The sequence below is a fragment of the Triturus cristatus genome, chromosome 5_1, assembly GCF_964204655.1.
Source record: "Triturus cristatus chromosome 5_1, aTriCri1.1, whole genome shotgun sequence".
In the NCBI taxonomy this organism is placed as follows: Eukaryota; Metazoa; Chordata; class Amphibia; order Caudata; family Salamandridae; genus Triturus; species Triturus cristatus.
In genome coordinates, this window is record NC_140587.1 from 677,634,924 (window position 1) to 677,655,531 (window position 20,608).

General features: G+C 42.6%; 1 protein-coding gene across 3 annotated transcripts in view; it reads left to right on the plus strand.

The window, feature by feature from the left end:
- Positions 1 to 20,608, plus strand: part of ST18 (ST18 C2H2C-type zinc finger transcription factor) — a 388,994-nt gene that overhangs the window by 207,940 nt on the left and 160,446 nt on the right. For all 3 annotated transcript variants that reach the window (XM_085605637.1, XM_085605639.1, XM_085605638.1), the window contains exons 5-6: positions 3,018 to 3,211; positions 15,055 to 15,855. In XM_085605637.1, the coding sequence (XP_085461763.1) occupies positions 3,018 to 3,211; positions 15,055 to 15,855 (995 nt within the window). The remainder of the gene's footprint in view (positions 1 to 3,017; positions 3,212 to 15,054; positions 15,856 to 20,608) is intronic.

Genomic DNA, 20,608 nt, shown 5'->3' on the forward strand with positions numbered 1-20,608 from the left:
GTGACTGAAGACAAATTGCAAAAAGTAAAAACTTGCTCTAATGTCTTCTTTGCGGCTGCCTGTGAATTCCCGATTTGGTCAGTAAATCCTTGCAAAACACAACATACCTACAGTAGAAATGTATTCAGTTGTAATTATGCTGGATGGCACACCCAAAAACTCCTTTTTCTATAGAATAGGGTGCCACTCATCAGACTGTGGCAAACAGATGGCCCAAATGATATTCTGCTACACCACCAACAAAAGGCATGACTGCAAGGTCGTAATTTAGCTGCTCTTTGAAGCAACACATATTTTAACAGTTTAACTCACAGTGTGTGGAAGAAAGCATGTTAACCTCACTCAGGGTTACTTACAGGAGCCTTATCTGTCACCCTGATTGAAAAAGCATTGGGAAAGCTAATAGTTCTAGAATTGGTTTTGGCAAAGCTTCCTTTGTTTGTGAAGCATTGCCAAAAAGCCAAAATGTGTACCTCTATATGTAAAAGTACACTTTGCACCAGTAGTCTCTGGCAATGAAGGGGACCGCGGTGCAGCGGTGTACATTGAGCAAGAGCTGAATGACATCACTCACTGTCAGGTAAGTCAGTGGCGGAAGTGGACTGACCCTGTGCTCCATGCGGTATGCAGTGGTGGAGGGAATCAAAATGTGAACACCACCACAGCAGACCAATGGATAGAAAGGGCCTGCAGAAAGTCACTGTAGTAAGTATGTATAGTATATATATTTATTAAAAACAAAGGGCCTTGACCAATGCTGGATCTAAAAGGGAACACCATTTTCAATATGTACCTGTCTTCCCTGCATGGATACAAATGCTCCATACCTCTTCTTGCTGCTTGGCAGGTGGTACATCAGGAACCTATAGGAATTAGTCACTTCAGGTTACCAATCATACTGATCAGTGCTAAGTTTCTGCACCTTTTGTTCTGTACCACAGATGCTTGTGCAGTTATTTCAACACTAAAACTAGGGTTTGGATTTCTCAGCACCCAGTTACCTCTAAGAAAGCCTACTCTTGATCCAGGGTGTGTGGTTGAGACGCACGTCCTTTCTCGTGCTCCACATCAAGGTGCAACCTTAGCACTCAGTACCAAAGCCCTACCAGAGCCTAAAAGGTTTATCACGAATATTAGGAACTGGGCTAGTTCCAAGCAAGTAATGTTCAGATATTTGCGTCCAAAATACTACTAGCAAAAAGCATAAACGTGAAAAGATCTCCAACCCTGTAAAGGATACAGTGTCTCTGCATATTGTAACGTATCAGTAATGATTGAGGCTCCAATGTACAGCTTCCTCTGTTACTTTGTTGTGCTTGGCTGCTGCTGATGCGGCGTTTCCTATATTTTCTCCGGACTCGAGTTCATTGTCATGAAGGGTATCTGCTGTATTACGAAACACCTGCTGCATCCCTTCTTTCTGCATGACTGGGGCGCACAGTGAGTTAAAAAGCCATTTTGTACCAGCTCCACAAACACACGCCCAGCTTATTTCCTGCACTTAATAAACTCCTGGCTGTGCCTGGCTACTTGTATTCTTGCACCACTCTAGCTATGATCTTTTACAAGCTTTTTATTTACTCTGTCATTCTACACTTAGGGTGATCTGTTTTCTAACTCGAGGTGTCCAAAGCCACGAAACATTTGTCGGCGGTAATGACTGATTATATCAGGCTTCAGTAAACTCTTCAAAAAAGGAGGAAAGTCGTAGAGGTTCAGGTTCACAGAGTAAGTCTGAGGGCCTCTTCTAACCTTAACCAGGGTGGTAAACAAATATAAGAACAGAACAGCAAAGGACGCTATACGGAGTGGCAAATATAATGTTTTCAGTACCATGAAGAATAAAGAAGCCAATGTCACTAACCCATCACTCAGGATTATTGACAGGAAGGAGCTCCGGCTCGACTCACTCTTCTGATCTATACAGACACCCCCAAGCAGCACTGCCACCCCCTCCTTCGGAATCAGATCTGCAGCTGTTAATTCATTCGTAGTGGCTGCTCCAGCTACAATCACAACGACCCAGTGGCGTGGCTAGACCTACTGTCCACCGGGGCCGACCCTAAATTTGCCGCCCAGTGCAGGTAAGAGCGAAGAGGGGGATGGTGGCCGACGGACGACTTGTTCTCATGGGTTAGGGGGATGGTGGTAGCCGACAGACATGACATGCTCACATCTGCCACCCCCAAAAACAGTGCTCTCCAGGGCGATACCACCCCGTACCCGTGTAGCTACGACACTTTAACCACCTATCCATTCAAGACCTCTCTACTTCTCTCAAGCTCCGCAAGCTGGCTTCCCTGCAATCTGCAGCTTGTAAAGGGGGGGCTTAGAAACTAGAGGTAGGATTAATGGTGGTGTTTGCAGGAGCACTCAGGCAGTGCAAACAGCATAGGGAACAAGCTGCCAATGCATGGACAGACATATGCACACTCAAAAAAGCACGAGCAAAGCAGTCGCGTCCATGGAGCATGAAACATCACAAAAGGCATGAGGAATCTACAACAAACCACCAATCCATCTATACTTTATCTGCAGTACAATCATAACGGCCTGAGGTATCCAATGGAAACCGCCCAGTGTCCTTGCTGAAAGGCCCAAAGACCCTCTACACACACCTACTGCACACTTATTTACACTTTTGCAACATTGTTGGTATTTGAAAGCAGTCCTGTTTAAAAGTCATTCTCACACCAGTCGATCTTATTTTTCCTTTTATTAAATAAATAAATAATGGTATGTATCTAGATTTATCCCTAGAGTGTTTACCATCGGATTGTAAGCAAATAGGCATACCATTGCCCCAATATGGCTACCATGGGGGAGACTATATTTTTAAAATGCGTATTTTTACTGACTACATTTATCTGCATCATTATTTATTGAGGTAGCTCTTATTTTGACTTTTTGAAAATACATTTCTCTCTTATGTTTTATGTGGTTTGTTGTACCTCACATACACTTTATTTAGTGGTGCTATTTGTCTTCTACTCAGCATGTTCTTTTTATGTCTACAGTGCATTTAACTGTTCTATGGCCAAGAAGAGGAAACCTCATGAGCAGGGCGCTGGAGCTCCAGTGAACAAAAGGAAGTCCCTTCTAATGAAGCCTCGTCACTACAGCCCAAGCTCAGAATGTGAGGAGGACAGCGAGGATAAGGCGGGGCGAGAGTGCGGCAGCAGGACTGAAAAAGAGAGCTCCTCTGACACAGGTGCAGAGAAAATCTTGTGATGTGAAGATGGTTGTGTTAGGTATCATTACAGCTAGGAGTCATACCTGTCAACAAAAAACAGTTAGCCTAGACTGGCAATTTGCTTGTTGGTGCTTCACACAAAATTCCAAAATTGCATTGCACCAAGTTTATCACCTGTAGATGCCCTGAACCCATAGAGAACCCATTCATGCCTGGAACCACCATGCTCTGGGGGCAAAAAGAAACAAAGCTGGTGGTCTAGCCTTCACAGGGATAAGTTCCTGCATGAGAGAGACTGGAGAGAATTACAACATTTTTTGAACAAATGCTAAAATCTGACAAATACCATGTTCAGCTCGATATCCCAGCCAGCCAATCAGGAGCAGAGAGGTATGCCAAACACTGATAGAAACCTTAGGATGAGTACATGTCAAAAATGTCTAGTTTGATAGGTTTGCACACAGCCCAGTTGTGATACCTGCAACAAAATTACAGGTAGCTTTAATCAGCATTTCGCTTCCAGTTGCACTCCAAATTTCCAAAATACACTGCAGCCAGATTATTGTCTCTGGGCACCCAGAAGCCATAGAAAAGCCATGTCTGGTACCCCCACACCCAGGATTCCCAGGGGAGGGAAGTTAAGGGTCAAGCATAGGTGGGGATTTGTCCGTGTGCAAGGGAACCTCGAGAGAAACACCATGTTGGGGAAAATTGCAAGAAATCTGACAAATGTAATTTTCAGTTTGATTTCCTGCCAGCCAATCAGAGTGAAAGAGGTCCGACAACTGGCGATGGAGACTTTAGACTATGTTGATGTTAAAATGAAATGTTTGTGGTATATTTCTATGTTGGTCAGGGGTGACACTTGCAACCAAAAGATAGGTAGTCTAAACTGGCATTTCGCTTGAAATTGCTTTCCAAATCTCCAAAATGTACTGCACGCAGTTTATCACCTGTGAGTGCCCTAAACCCAAAGAAAACGGATACATGTCTGATATCTCAAACCAGGGGCGGCTCCTCCACTAGGGGGGAGGAGCATCCTCCGACTACTTTCTCGCAGTGTGAGAAGAAAAAACATAAAATGGTAATAAATGAAAGTTATTACCATTTTATGTTTGGTTGCGGGCGGGCTCTGCTCTGCAAGCACAGAGGGGAGGAGCTGTGTGCCCGCCCCCTCCCGTGTGCACAAGGACTGTTTGGTCGGCCCCCTGGGGCCGTCCAAAACAGTCATGCGCACTCTACCCTTCTCCATGCTGCATGGAGAAAATGGCCTCCCCATAAACCCCTGGCTGGGTGGCGTCCCGGCGTTGTGATTGGCTTAGGGGAGGGGCAGGCTGCCTGCTTCTGCATCCTGTTCCTGCTGGAGGCAGAAGAGCAGGAGCAGAGAAGACACAGGACCCAGCTAGCAGAAAGGTAAGTTCAATTTTTTTTAAATTATTTTCAAATTACCCCCCTCGCACAACCTCCCCGCACATTTCCCCCCCCGCCCTCCCACCCACAAGCCAATGCCGACCGTGATTGTCTCAAACTCTGAATACCCACTGGAACAAAGTTTGGGGTCAAGCCTTGGCATGGATATGTTTCTATATGATGTATACTGGAGATAATTACAATGTTGTTAGAAAAAGGTGCTCCAAATCTGAAAAACTTCAAGTACAGTGTGTTCTACTGACTAGCCAGCGATAGCAAGAGATGTCTGACTTGATTCAGTAGATTCCTTGTGTCCTACAGCATTTGAAAAGATACTGTTTTTATACTTTCCATGTAGTCCAGAGTTTGATATTTGTCATCAAATGGTCAATAGTTATAGGCAGTGATTCTGGCAAAATGTGCTTTGCGCTAACCCTACATTATGGATTGAGAAGACTTCACACTTTAGTTCAAAACACAAACATTTCCCTTATTAGCATTTCAGGATTTATGTTTTTTTATTTGTTAAAAGCAGCAAAATATTGAGCAAATACATTGAAAAAATGAAATTAACTCCTTATACGTCATTGTCCCTTCAGACTATAATGATATATGGATGTAGAGTCTGCACCAATACATAGCCCTAAATGTGTATAAAATATAGTTTGCATCAGTGTACAAAGAGACCGAACAGAAACATATATTTAAATACCATAAAGCTAACTTAAAAAAAAAATACCAGCACAGTGATGTGCAAACACCGTGTCAGTGAAAGGGTTAAATGTAGTTGTTTAAGAGAAACTAAGCACAATAAAAATGTCTGTTTTGCAGACAGTCATATATATTGTAACACATTTTTGAAAATACCAAAAAGACTATAGTCCTGATTATGTCTATAGGTGCTATTCATTGCACCTGATAAATAACAATACCACAAGGTATGTTCATAATGGGTGCAGTAAAAAGCACCTGTTATGAGTTTGTGGGGAATAACATGCGGTTTTGTTTTTAATGCACAAACATCTGAATGATACGGAAAATACTGTATGGTTTTACCCCGTTAAATCTTGGGAGGCTTGACATACTGAAATTTAACAAATGTTGAGGTATTTAATGTATCCAATAATCAGCAGATATGTTAAATACACTGCAACTCGAAATTCTGATCCGTGCACAAAAAGGGGTTTACGCATGAGTCCGAATAAATCGACAAGCTCGTAACCAGGCCCTGTCTATAGTTAAACAACAGGGAATGAAAAGGTTGTGCTACAGCAAAGTCAGCAATCTCACTAAAAAGCATTTTTATACATGTAAACAGAGGTTGGTTTAGATTACTTTAGGAGCAGCAAATATTATCTTGTCAATTTAAGGATACTTGGACAGCATAGGGCATGACCCTGGAAGGAAATGCACAGCCTTGCAAATACTGAAGATTTTGAGCTCCATAGGTATCTAAAATGTTAAGAATAATTTTTATAAGCTGCTTTCAAAATAACCAATTAATTATATAGAGAGCTGGTATTGATGTGCCAGTATTTCTTTTTGATAAAAAATATTGCTGGGCCAACTTAAGAATGCTGTATTGCGGCATGGGTTCAATAACTGCGTTCTTAGAGTATATTGTCCAGCAACAGGGTCAAGCTGTTTAGGTTGATGCAAAAGCAGTGTGATCTGCCAAACAAGGAAATATGGTGCTACTTTGTGTTAAGGGGCCCAGTGAATGGGTCTGTACATTGATCCTTAAAGCCTATTCTCAAACAAAAGAACTAAACATATAGTTTAATTTCCATTCTACAGCATACCAGAATATGGAAGAGTGCTGTAAGAGTGAACATTATTTTGTAGTACAAGCTACTACAAAAACAATCTTTGGACATCAGTTAGAATGTGAAAAACCAATAAGCTTGCTGAACGATGCTGGAGACACCATAAGTTGGGTCTATCGTATAAGATAAAGTGTTGTCTTGCTCAAGCGTGATGGAGTTTTGACATGATTTTCTGCTAGGGGTAGACGGGTAGCAAAATTTAAAAAAACTTCACCACACACTTCACCATGATAGTACAATCATGTCTGTGGGTGAAAAAGTACTATTGTTGAGTAAAAAAAAGTAACTTAAGCACTGACATCTAACAAAAAAAATAACAATGTGGGTTGACATGGGCCAAAGTACAGCTCTTAAGTGAGTGACTTTTCAACTGTAACACTTTAAGTAATACATGAAAAACATTAAGAGAATAATAAATTTAATTCCCTTTCAATCTTGTGTGAGAACTAAAACTGCCAAGAGTTGACACACGTTTGATTTTTTTATGTATTAATTTGTTGTTGTTATAAGCGAAGGGAAAATTCACTGGTTTGTGGAATGGGAAAGTCTCTGATTTGTTAAGCTAATTGACCACAGTTTTTTGTGACTGATGCATATCTATCAGATTTGTTGCCTGATATACTTTAAAAGCCTACAAGTATTAAACTATTAATGAAATTGTAAACAAATTAGTGCTTAGAATTCCAAACCATGTAGCAGTAGATAGATAGCTAGATATATCGATAGATATATCGATAGATAGATAGAGCGATAGATAGATAGAGCGATAGATAGATAGAGCGATAGAGCGATAGATAGATAGATAGATAGATAGATAGATAGATAGATAGATAGATAGATAGATAGATAGATAGATAGATAGATAGATAGATAGATAGATAGATAGATAGATAGATAGATAGATAGATAGATAGATAGATAGATAGATAGATAGATAGATAGATAGATAGATAGATAGATCATGTTGAATGTACTGTTTTCTTGCCTGTGCATTTGTCAAACTGTCAATGCTCAATATATTTTAGTAATCTCTCTTAACTGTAGGCAGTGTGCATGTCAACATTTGTTTGCTTGCTGTGGCGATCTATGTGATAGTAATGCCCTCATTACTAACCAGTAAACTTCATTACTCAAAGTACTAGTCTTCCTCATCTTAGTCCTTTTGTTTGCAAAGTGAGGACTCGATCACACCAGAAAATATTAGAACAAGAAAGACGGATGAAGAGTAGGTGTGGGTGATAAATTCCGCTTGGCAGCGGAGTTCGCAGAGTTTTTCCCACTTCGTGCTAAAGTTGTAATGCAGATTTCCAGCAAAACTCCGCCAACTGCCGCGTGGTGGAGTTTTTCCTCACGCACTACTAGCCAATGATAAGTTGGTGAGCTCAAGCGAGAATTGGTGTCCCCTAGTACAATTTTCGACTGCCAGGACTGCACTTTGCAAGATTTTCATAACATGAGCGGTACCGTTCGCAGTGAGAAAGCTGCTATTTGAGTAGAACATCTACCTGAGTTGCAGCAAAGATGCCGTGCTCTCTGGTGCCCGTGTGGTGCCGTTTTCCCTGATTTCGCAGTGCAGAACAAGCTCCTGGCACTAAAAATCAGTGCAAGCAGCAGCTCGAAGTGCTGATTTCTGCCCACTCACAGAACTTTGCGGAATCTCACAGAGTTTTCATGTAACTCCCTGGAAGTGAAACTCAATGAGTTCTTCCCACCCCTAATGAAGAGGTAGAAATGGTGTGAACAGCTCTTTGTCTCACTGAAAAGGGTTGCCTTAGCTCCGGATTAACTGGTGTAGTGGTATAGGCTAGATAGGGTTCTCCAAAGTTGGTCCAGGAAGGCTGGATCCCCATCAGATTATTAGCATATCCCATTTGGAAAAATGTAGTTATTTTAAAAAATCCGGCATGGTTCCGATCCGCCAGGACTGACATTGGGGAACCCGGTAGACAAAATCAAAATGGTGCATTTGCAACTCTAGGACTATCATGAAAAGCCACAAAGAAGTAAATATGACCAACAAGACAGTTCAATTTCCAAAAGATTAGTACCTCCACCTAACGCCAAAGACATAACACATCAAAGAAGCTACTCGGAGCTTTTCCTGATTCCTTGCAGGAGTAGTACAGCTAGTGCAGAGTTTTCATTTGCATTCTGGTATTTGTAGTGCTCACAACAGAACACATTTTAGTAATGGAATCCAAATGCAATGGAAAACCTGGAATGGGTGAGCCACTAATGCTTGGAATCGCCAAATGCAATGGAAAACCTGGAATGGGTGAGCCACTAATGCTTGGAATCGCCAAATGCAATGGGAAACCTGGAATGGGTGAGCCACTAATGCTTGGAATCGCCAAATGCAATGGAAAACCTGGAATGGGTGAGCCACTAATGCTTGGAATCACCAAATGCAATGGAAAACCTGGAATGGGTGAGCCACTAATGCTTTGAATCGTCAAATGCAATGGAAAACCTGGAATGGGTGAGCCACTAATGCTTGGAATCGCCAAATGCAATGGAAAACCTGGAATAGGTGAGCCACTAATGCTTGGAATCGCCAAATGCAATGGAAGACCTGGAATGGGTGAGCCAGTAATGCTTGGAATCGCCAAATGCAATGGGAAACCTGGAATGGGTGAGCCACTAATGCTTGGAATCGCCAAATGCAATGGAAAACCTGGAATGGGTGAGCCACTAATGCTTGGAATCGCCAAATGCAATGGAAGACCTGGAATGGGTGAGCCTCTAATGCTTGGAATCGCCAAATGCAATGGAAGACCTGGAATGGGTGAGCCACTAATGCTTGGAATCGCCAAATGCAATGGAAGACCTGGAATGGGTGAGCCACTAATGCTTGGAATCGCCAAATGCAATGGAAGACCTGGAATGGGTGAGCCACTAATGCTTGGAATCGCCAAATGCAATGGAAGACCTGGAATGGGTGAGCCACTAATGCTTGGAATCGCCAAATGCAATGGAAAACCTGGAATGGGTGAGCCTCTAATGCTTGGAATCACCAAATGCAATGGAAAACCTGGAATGGGTGAGCCTCTAATGCTTGGAATCACCAAATGCAATGGAAAACCTGGAATGGGTGAGCCACTAATGCTTGGAATCAGGAAATTTGCAAGCACATGATATTTATTTAAGAAATATAAGGAATCATCTTGATGTCACCCAATGTTGTTAAAATTGCTTTAAAGAAGGTGGGAGTTTAAATGTGTGATTTGTTCTAAACACATCCAATATGTCAGTCCATGGTTCAGACATTAGCCTGAGCTGTGCTAAAAATGTATAATGATGCAGGGCTTTTTTTGTGAGAAGCTACTTTTGAAGTTACTGATATTATGCGTCGTCCACTAACATGCTGCAAACGCTACAAACGCCTGCTTTGAAGGCAGAATGCAAAACGAAGGGCTGTTAAAAAACACAAATAAACAAAAAAAAAACAGTACAAAGCCTGGGGATGATGGCGGGTTAACACCGCACTTTTCACTCCGCCTTACATGTTATACTAGTCATCTTTTCGCTGTGTGAATCCCACTTTCCGAAGAATAATTAATAAATATTTTCTCCTAGAATATAACAAACAGATGATATAAACAATTATTGAAACTGGAATCCAAGCCCAAAAGGCCAGCACTTTGGCAGCGCTAAGGGGGGAATGTATTGTGGTGCACATGTGCATTTCTACCCCCCTGTTATCTGCACTTAATAGGAATATTTTAAACTATGTAGCTAAGCAACAGAGGTAATTGTTGCTGTCTAGGGCCTTTGTTGGGAACTCTCACATAGTCCAAATATGCATAATTAGGCATAATGTCTATAAATCATTATTGTACACATGTGGGCAGTTAAGTGGATTGAGAGAATAGTTGAGTGAATTGAGCGCATTCACGGAGAAATGCTTTTTATTTGTTTTGTGTTGTCCACGATACTTTAAAATTACCAAAGCCCTCCTCTTTCTCTTAATGGCACGCAGTGTTAGGGATGAAAACTACTTCGTCTGCTTTGCCAACTGGGAACTGGAGTTTCTCGGTGAGGGCGTCGCGAGCAGACATAGCGCCTCGTGAAAAAAAAACCACTCTCCTGTTTATCCAGTGTAGCTAGTTAAATGTTACATGTTTCTGTTCACACTGAAGGCAGCCCGGCATGATAATGCCTATAATATGTGTTATTAAAGGGGCTAGTGTTGTGACTGAATTCACCTCTTCATCCAAAAATGCTTTTAGTTACTATGACAATATTTACTAGCTCCTGGCACTCCTGAAATAATTTTGGGGAGATAATTAGTATAAAGAGCGACGAGGCCGGCTTTTTTTTGTCAGTGAGGGTAGGTTAGGGGCGGGGGCAGTTTTGAAAAATTGAGAGGAAGCACAAAAGATTAATTCACCTACCATGAAGCTGCACTGTGAAGTTTTTAGGTCTCGCCTGACCCAGCGCATGCGCTGGTCTGGCGACACTTATTGAGAGGCAGGGCCGGACTGGCCGTAGCGGGCACCGGGCAATCCCCCGTTGCGCCGCACGGGTGGGGGCCGGTTTTGGGCCCCTGGGGGCCGTGTTTGCAGCATAGCTGCAAAATCGGCCGTGTAACAAAATCGGCCGAAAACCGGCCCTGGCAAAGAGCTCGGCGGCACCCCCGCCCGGGGGGGGGGGGGCGCGAGGGGGCCGGCCGAGCACTTTGTCCGGCCCTGTTCAGAAGGCTCCAAAACGTGCTACCAGGCCAGCCTAGAGCTACAGTGCATGTGCGCGGGCTCGCGCGTCACGCTTTACCGCGATTACTTTCACTTTCGCGGCCTCTTTGATGTTTGATCGCAATCACTTTCGCGGCCGCATGGCCGCTTGGCATTGCCAATAGGTTATGCAACGGTTGCATGGCTAAACACTTATAAGGTCCCAAAGGCGAGACCTATTGGCTATGCCAATGCTTGTTATTTCCTGCTGCTCCCCCACACCCTCGGTAAGGAGGGTTATTAGCACACTATGCGCTGCTTGCATGTTTACACTGTTCTCTGAAAACCTATTCCTGCAGTTTACCTGGGAATGCCTCTAGGTGGCCAGTAATGTTTTAGAAACTTGCCATTTTTTACTGCATCAGTGAGAACGCTTCTCCGATGGATTTAAAGCGTTATTGTTGCCAGTTCTGAAAATTAGCCAACAAAAATCACAGTGATTGCTTCTTCAATGAAAACACCAAGAAGGCCACTCACAGAAATAGTAGTAATCCCGCCACCGTAGAAGTGCTCTTACTAATGGGTGCAGGTTCCTACTTGTTGGAATTCACAAACATTTCCAAAACTACACATGGAAAGCTGTGCCAAAAACAGGTTTCCAGATGTGTGAGGCAATGGCATTTGACACCATCGCTGCAATGTCAATCCCCCAATGCATAGAGTGTAGAATCAAGCATGGGCTAAAGGTGTTCACAATGCGTATTTCTTCTTTTTTTTTGTTTTACTATGGAGAAAATATATATGATCTGCGTTCCTCCAACCCTTTTCTGGAATAACACTCAGGCTGTTCCCAGTGTTGGCAAGGGTCGGAGCTGAGTTTGCGAATGTCCACAAACCTAAAGTTTGTGGGCACCACAGACTTACATGGTGCACGCTGCTTTGTTCCGACCACTTCTCCCCACCTGCATGGGAGATACTACTGCACTTTCTTCGCACTTGTGGCAAAAATATATAAAATATGCTACAGTAAACCTATTTGGCCCTGCCAGGATTTCTTGAGTGAATTCCCAGCACGTGTAAATGAAGGCAATTTCGGCCATAAACACACATTTATGGTCGAAAATGCTTTTGTCACATGCCCTCGATAGCTTTCATAGAACTATTACAGTATATAAAAGGAAATTCTAGGGTAGCTGTTACCTACATCTTTGACATCATACCTTTGTGAAACCTAATTAATAGCATGATGTGTGATGTCAAGCGGCCTGTAACTACTTTCCATTGACTCCAACTGGGTCTTCCCAGACTTAAATAGGTGGGGAAAATATATTATCATGGTGGAGGTGGCGTCAAACATCAAATACATTTAGTTTGCTCTAGGTCCACTTAAGCACCACTAGTGTCAAATTATGCATTCTATTACAAGAGGGAGGCATGGGCAGGAACTTAAAGTGTGCATTGTATTTTCTACCTTAGTAAAATGTGTTCATTGGAGTGCATCATCCCACAGGCCTAGTGGTTCAAGCAACACACTTATCCTCTTACGTGTAAATTGTATGTGTGTAGGTATGTATGTGGTATTTGTTGAGAAGAAGCCTGTAAATAAGACAGAAAAGTGATGTACACTGGCAAAGTCAAAGATACAGTCAATGAGTGATTAGAGGAGAAACTGTTCTCAAAGTGGAAGTGGGCTGTTATTTTTTCTTGATGGAGTATTCCTGATCCTGTGTGTACAGATGGAGATGACCTTTTCTCTTTTTTGTTTTTTTCACACTTCTCTGTCTTGAGTCTGATGGTGTCTTGGATGTATGTGTGTGCTGTGAGCCATTTGAGGCAATGAGTTTGAAAGCCGTATAGGCAGCGGTGCAGTTCGTATTAGCTTTATAGATAATGCAGTTAGTTTTGAAGATGGTGGGACCAACAAGGGTTGCCAATGGAGTTCCATTAGTGTTGAGGTGATGTGTTCTTATATCTGTAGGCCCTTAATGAGGCATCCTACAGTGTGTAGGATTCCCTGAAGAGGGGACAGTGTGGAATCTGGGAGGCTGTGGAGCAAGGTGGGGGCCAAAGCAGCATTACTGAAGTCAATATCTTGGAGGAACAGTTTTACTTTCTTTAGTACAGAGAAGGGTGCAAGGTCATTTAGATTTTCTTGATAATGTGTTCTTTGTGACTGATGCTCTTGGTTGGATGAATCACTTAGCCTATCCATATTTGTTGACAATTTTATTATTTATTTAAAAATGGTGTGAATCCATCAAGATGGTATAGGATTATTAATATAGCGAGGCTGCTATATTAGAGGTGATATTTCTGCGAATCAGATCATTACATTTGTATATGAGAAGCATTTCGTGGGCTGTACCTACCAGTTTAAAAACATACAAGTTGTATTTGGTCGTCCAAATCTCACTCTTGCTCTCTTCTTCCATTTCCGTCCCTTTCTCTTCTTTTCTTTCCTTATCACTCTCTGTCTTTCTCTCTATCTTATATGAGCAGGTTCTGTCTTTTTCACTCTGTCACTCCCACTTTCCCATTCTTTCTTCCCAGCTCTCTGTCTTTCATTCTCTCAATATCTCTTTCTTTATCTATGTCTTCCTTTCACCCCCTCTTTCTCTAAATTTGGCCATTCATTATTTGGAACTGCAATATCAAATGTAAGCGTTAAGGGGCTGATTACGATGGCGGTCAACACGCCACCAACAGGCTGTTGGTGGTGGGTTCACCACCATCATGATGCCATTTTCCACCCGCCATTTTATAATGGCGGGCGGTACCGTAGCAGTCAGAAACTCCGACCGCCACACATCCGTCAGGCTCTTTGAGCCTGCCGGTGCTGCAGAGGCCCTCTAATTCCCATAAATGGCGGCATGGCGGGTTCACCAGCCATGGAAAGGCTAGTGGGGATGGACTACGGGGGGCCAGTAGCGGGCCCCCCTTTCACCCGGGCACTTTGGTTTTGGTGCCTACCACGTAGTGCAGGAAAATGTAAAAATTGCATTGATAACATTGAGGTGGATGATGCAGGTGAACATTGAGGTGGACCTTCTGCAATGTTAAGTATGGCACTTGCCGCCGCCGTGGTGGCTGCCACATTAAGGCGGTGGCCTTGTTCGCGGGCGGTCCCCCTCCCCAAGACAATGGCGACAGACTAAAGTCATCGTAATCAGCCCCTAAATGATTTCCACATTCTAAAACTTAATTCATTTATTCATTCAGACTACTATGAAAAGTCTCTTTAGTGACGATTTAATGTAATAAATGTAAATAACGTGTACATATTTTGTATAACATACCTTATCCGTGAAGGACTGTTCTTCAGTTTAAAAAAATCACATACTAGTGCAGAAAGGGGGATTGTGAGTTTTCTCTCTGTCTCTTCTGTAATTTATGATCTGTTACCGCGTATTCACCAACTGCGCACTTTGAATAGCATCACACAGTGACAGCATTGCAGTGTCATAAAGCAGAACAGATGACTATTTTGACCTCTATGCAAATTTGATCGGCCCCAAATTAGATTAGATGTGTCAGAGTCTCTCTTTTATGTTATTCATTTATTATAATCTGTGCCTATAGCTTCAAGCATTCAGAATATTTTCCTATTAGCAGGCACTATGGAAGCTTGTATATTAACACTATTTGCATTTTTTAGAAAATGATGGGGCCGCACATTATAACAGGCACAACATTAGGCCACCAAGTAATGAGATATAATGGAATAAATGGAAAGGACCTGTTTTGTAATATATTGTCTCTCCTCTGGCTCAGCCGCCATGACATATCTATCAGAATGCAAACACAAAATGGATAGGTGCTGCTTAGGTACAGAGATGCCTTTGATGCTTAAGAAATGTTCATTGCCATTTTGATTGGGTTAAAAGTGTATAGAAAGAAATTGAAGCCTTCTTCAACAGAAGTTACACTAGGGCTTTTTTTTCTCTATTCCATATAGGAGGTACGCCCAGGTCGACGGAGGAGATACCAGGCTCAGAATCTGAGGAGATCAATGAGCTGAAATACACAGACAAGTATGCCTGCTACAAAGAGCTGGTGGCCAGTTCTTTAATGAATCTTGGCGGCTTACCGAAGGACACTCACCACTGCATGGTGTCTGACAATAACCCAAATGACAGTGGCATCCAGTCCTCCAAAACAGACAGTGAAGATGGAGATGAAAACTACAATGTTAAGACTTCCACAGGCCCAGACTGTGCTCATTCTTCCAATGGCTTGCCGTTCTCTTCCTCGGAGGACAACGAGAGCAACTCTGAGTACCTGGAGAACGGGTGGGACAGTTGCTCAAACATCTCAGATGAGAACAGCTTGAAGGAGCACAGGACTCATAAATACATTGTTGAGTGTAGGAAGGGGAGTGAAACGGATGCCCCTGAAATAAAAACTGAAGGAAGAGAAAATGGCCACCAAGAGACCACGTGTGCATCCCACGCGCCGGAAAGGAAAACAGAAGCTTTCCAAATTGAACCTTTTGACATGAGAGACCATAATCAGTTCCCTGACAGTGAGGACGATGATGACTGTCTGTCCGTAATGACTGAAGAATCAATTGAGCTGGAAAAAAAAAGAGGGAACTTAAGTTTGCTGGAACAAGCGATCGCTCTGCGGGGAGAGCAGGGCAATTTTTTCCACAGTACCTACAAACAGTTGGATAGGTTTCTTTTGGAGCATCTGGCTGGGGAAAGAAGAAACACCAAAGTGATTGACATTGGCAACCGACAACTTTATAACAACAAAAGTAAGTTGAAATTCATCTGTTAATGTTTATTGCAAAAAGCTTTGACATTTTCTGAAGTCTTCCAGGTTTTAAAAGTCAAAGAATATCACTCCACTGTACAAGGGATCATTCATATGCAATGTACTGACTATGTCCTTATACAAGCAAGTGAATCAATCTCATCACACACTTCTTCGTTGTGCCTTATAGCCCATCCTTTGGCTAACTTGCTCTTTCTCTTTCAATCCTGCTGCTCTTCCAATATTCTTTGTTGTATTCAGAAATATAAGCTTCTTCACAACACCGTATCTACTAATGAACAAGGACAGGGTGTGCCAGGAACATGTATTTATGTATTTCAACCTCTGTTTGAAAACAGAAACGGAGATGTGGCTCATACCAATTTGAAGCACTGTATATATACTGGACAATGCACAATAAACAGTATATGCCTCCTTTTCACGCATGCCTTCACTCCACATGCAATTACAACGCGGTCTTTACCATGACTGCGTTGTAACAACGCATACCATTACCCCGCAAGTTGGAACAACGACTTGTGGCGGGGGGCGCTGGAAGCTGGAATAGTATAATTTACTATCCCAACTCCAGGCTGTGCGGACAGTAGGGAAGGTGTTGGATTTTAAATCCAACACCTTCTCTCCCCTCCGCAAGTCATTGTTTCGACATGGCGGGCTAATGGTATGCGTTGTTAAAACACAGTAGTTGTAACAACCACTTTGTAATTGCATGCAGGGTGACGGCTTAGTTGTGAGGGCTGTTTACCCAATAAACAGGATTCACCCATGATCCATAAGCATGAGAGCATACTTAAAGATATTAACACTAGACCTTCTGGCACAATATCTGTGGAATCTCAGATACTGGCCATATTTTTTCAGATTTGCTCCAGACTAATTCAAGAAGGGCCCGTTACATGTTCAAGGCTTCCTATGAACCACGAAGCATGATCAAAAGCCTTAAGGTTGCACAACTCCTTATTTGCACCGTATATTGTATGCATGAGTTGTACTTGTTTGTAATGATCTGGATGTGAAAATGTGGACTGATGACGTTAAATACTAATATGTTTAGAAACAAATTGTGATTAGATTCACTTTTGTATTGCAGCAGCTGCAAAGTGCCTCTGATGCTCGACCTATGGCACAAAGAACACATTCCTTAAGCTGCTCATGCCTTGCATTGACTCACACATCTCACTTAGCTGCCATTTGCCCAAAGGGTTGAGGTTCTTTGCCTGTTCCATATTGCTTTTTATGTGTGATGTGCCATTTTTCTTAAAACAAAATAATTAAAATAATTATTCTAACTCCTCTAACCCATAAATACTCTGCTGCACTACCTCTATGAGGCCCAAGAACGTTTGAGCAGAGGGGAGTATGTCTCTACCATGGCACCTTGACATTAGAACACATTATAATTGACCATTAGTGGTGCAGAGAGCAAAGCTAATCTTTGGAAAAGACTAACAGCAACCTTGATTCTAAGATAACCTTACATAGAAGGAAGTATTGTTCAGACACTTCCTAATAATGCTATGAATGTCTAGTGGTGTACGTATACATAAGAAATTTAATACATGTTACGTATAATTTTGGTATTGCCTGCACACTTACGTTTTAACCCGCAGACTTCATAACATGTGATTATGCTAAGGGACGTTGTCACGTGATTCTACCAGAAGGTCCGAGGGACCGAACAAATATGTTGTTTTTGACTTTAATATGAAAAGAAAAAAAAGCCCTGGTTTATAAAGATCTCCTATCATTGCATAGTGTTTTTCTTAATATTATGTTTCACAGGAAGCCAGTGAGATTCTGCATGTGAAGGAACAAGTTGGTCCCATTTTTTGAGCCTGTCCCAAGATGTTCTGAAATGTTTAAAATGAATTGGTAAACGATAAAACTCTCTGGGCTGCGATCAAGAATGGAAATTGTTTCACTAAGACTTTCAGATTGCTACGGTTGCGTAGACGCTATATTTAGTGATGTCACTTGAGTAAGAAGCCTACCTTTTGAAAAACACAAATCTTTCATCTTGTGCACAGGATACTAAGGGGTGTAACCATTTTGGGTCTGGAAGAACTTGGATCAAGGCTGTTCTTTACCAATGAAACCGCTCTTTTCTCTCTTCTTTGATTGAAGTTCTGCTAGATTTCTCACATAGAAGTGCTTTTAACGTGCCATGAATCTGAAAGCAGATTAGGGGTGAACAAACCTAGCCTTATAGTGTTATTCAGGGGCACCAATCAAGCACCCAGCCATTGGCAAGAATGCTCCAATATGGAAGACGAAAATACTACTTCCATGTGTAGTCTAATCATGGCATTAATAGTGGCTGCTGCTCGGGGTACGAAGTGGTAAGGCAGCGGGGGGAGAGGTGAATACATATATAAGCATAGACACATAGACAAAAAAAGAAATAAAAAATATAAACTTTACTTACCTGCCTCAGCAGTCGCCGTATTGCTCCTCTCCAGATCCTCGACTCCAGGGCTGGTGCACCTTGCACAGGCTCCCAGATACCATTGCTGATGCTGAGAAGTGCTGGGATTGGTCTGAGCAGTCTGGTTTGCCGCTCAGACAGTGTCTGGGGGCCTGTGGCTTTTATCCAACCGGTTGTGCAACACAGTCGGTGAAGAAATGCTAAATGCACATTTCAGTATGGCCGGTCTGAGACAGCCGGCCACACCATCATGCGCACTTAGTAATGCCCATCACCCTTCCTCCCCACTGTTGTCATACATTGCCTGGTCCCGCCCCACCCTATGACCAGCACGGGTCTGGGCACCCTAAAAACTCAGACCTGTCCGCAGTGATAAACTGCAGTGGCACCACCACTTCATCTTTCACATCTCTGCTGTCTAAGTGCAGGAATGAGTGCATTTCTGCCCCGGGACAGCACTTTTTTTAGAAACAGGGTGAACTGTACTGGTCTTGCCAGCTGCCAAGTAGTGCATCTAAGTGCATGATGTGAGTCAGTTTGCATTGTATGAAGTATGCATTTCACCTCAGTCTGGGTGGACTTGTGAACAGCCACATGGTGATTTGGGCTGGGTTGTCCGGTGCTATGTAGATTACCTGATAGTGTCAATCCAGCTGCTACTGGCAGAGTAAGGTTTGAGGTGACCACCGTTACTCCCCCTATCTCTACAACAAAGTTGTTGTACTTCTGGTGGTTGTGCCTCCCATGGGTTTTGCACATCAGACTACTATCACCAGCAGTGCGAAATCAATATATTTTTTAAGTTGCATTGAGAATTGAAGTCTAATTGGCGTCCTGCATAACAAGCATCTCCAAACGTAAACATGCCGCCAGCCTCGAGAAGTGACACGCCTTTAAAGAAGTATCGAGACTTGAGGGATGTAAATGCGTCATATGCATTTCCAAATATAAAAACAGTAGAAGGGTATATAAAAAAAGCACATAGAATGGTTGTCGTCATCACGATCATCTCATACAAGCCGGTGTAACTTATTAGTATGGATCAAATTACAATCAGCCAATGATTTTGAAAATCATTATCAATACTTCACGAAAGGTTACAAGCAAACTCAATCGGGGTTTCAGCTAGACATTAATTTGATATAGACTGGGGGAGTATTTTGCACATTGATAGTTCGAAGATCCAGCAGAAAGTTGTAGAAATTTTCATAAATAGGCATAAAATAAACTGTACTTATTATAAGCGCAGTGTAGGCAGGTTTGAATTCTTAATATGGCAGCCCAGACCTCATCAGTTAATTTTCCAATGAGTTTATTATGAAACCAAAAGGCCAAATTACAGGAGTTTCAAGTTAATTTTCCAATCTCTGCATGATAATTTGGCACATACTAAAACAGGGTCATTAAATAAAGGCAGAACAGGTCTAGCCCATAACAACCACCAAAGTGTGCATTCAATGTCTACAGGCGATGGCTTATTCACACTGAACTCTGACTTGCAAGATTTACTACGCATGTTCAAATTGGAAGGCTTAAAGAAACAAACCTGCAGCCTGGCGCTTCCTGTCACACCATCACACCTCCTGCTGAGGATAACATGTAACTACAACTTGGTATTTATTCTGAAACACCGAGCAGGCCAAGAAACATGGCACTGCGGCGGCTGGACCCAAACATGTCAGCAGGAAGAAGGAAGTGATTGGCTCGACTAATCCCCCAAATCCAGCGACAGAAGAGGCGAGCAGCCTGGCTTCTGTTCTGGCCACCAACCTCTGGAGCAGCTGGGAAGGTTGTCATCAGCTGCTGCTCAGAATCACATGAAGCTGCGGCCTCAGTGGGCAAATCAGAAGGCCAGCCTCGAAGGCAAAATGAGTCTGTTTGGCATAAATACACAATGTCGGTTTACAGCGCGAGCTTTTAGCGTAGCACGTTTGTTTTGTGCTCTACTGAGAGGGGTTTAGGGCATAATATGGCTTAAGTTTCAAAGTAAAGATCTATAATTGTATAATCACAGCGCAATCATGTAATTACAGGTTCCCCAGCTGTGTAAAACACCTGAGCGAACAAATAGCGCCAAATCCCAAAAGCCTTGGAACACCAAGACATCCCCTCTCCTCCCTCTGCCCACAGCATCCACTCTTAATGCCAGTAAGAACCTTTCTCGAAGGAGTGCAATATATATGCGCTATAATTTGGACAACCTTGCAATATCACATAGGGCATGCAGTTGTACGTGAAAGGGGTTTAGCATTAAAAACCTAGCAGACAGAAAAAATAACGATAAACTTGTTTTCTTCTTACAAAGGCC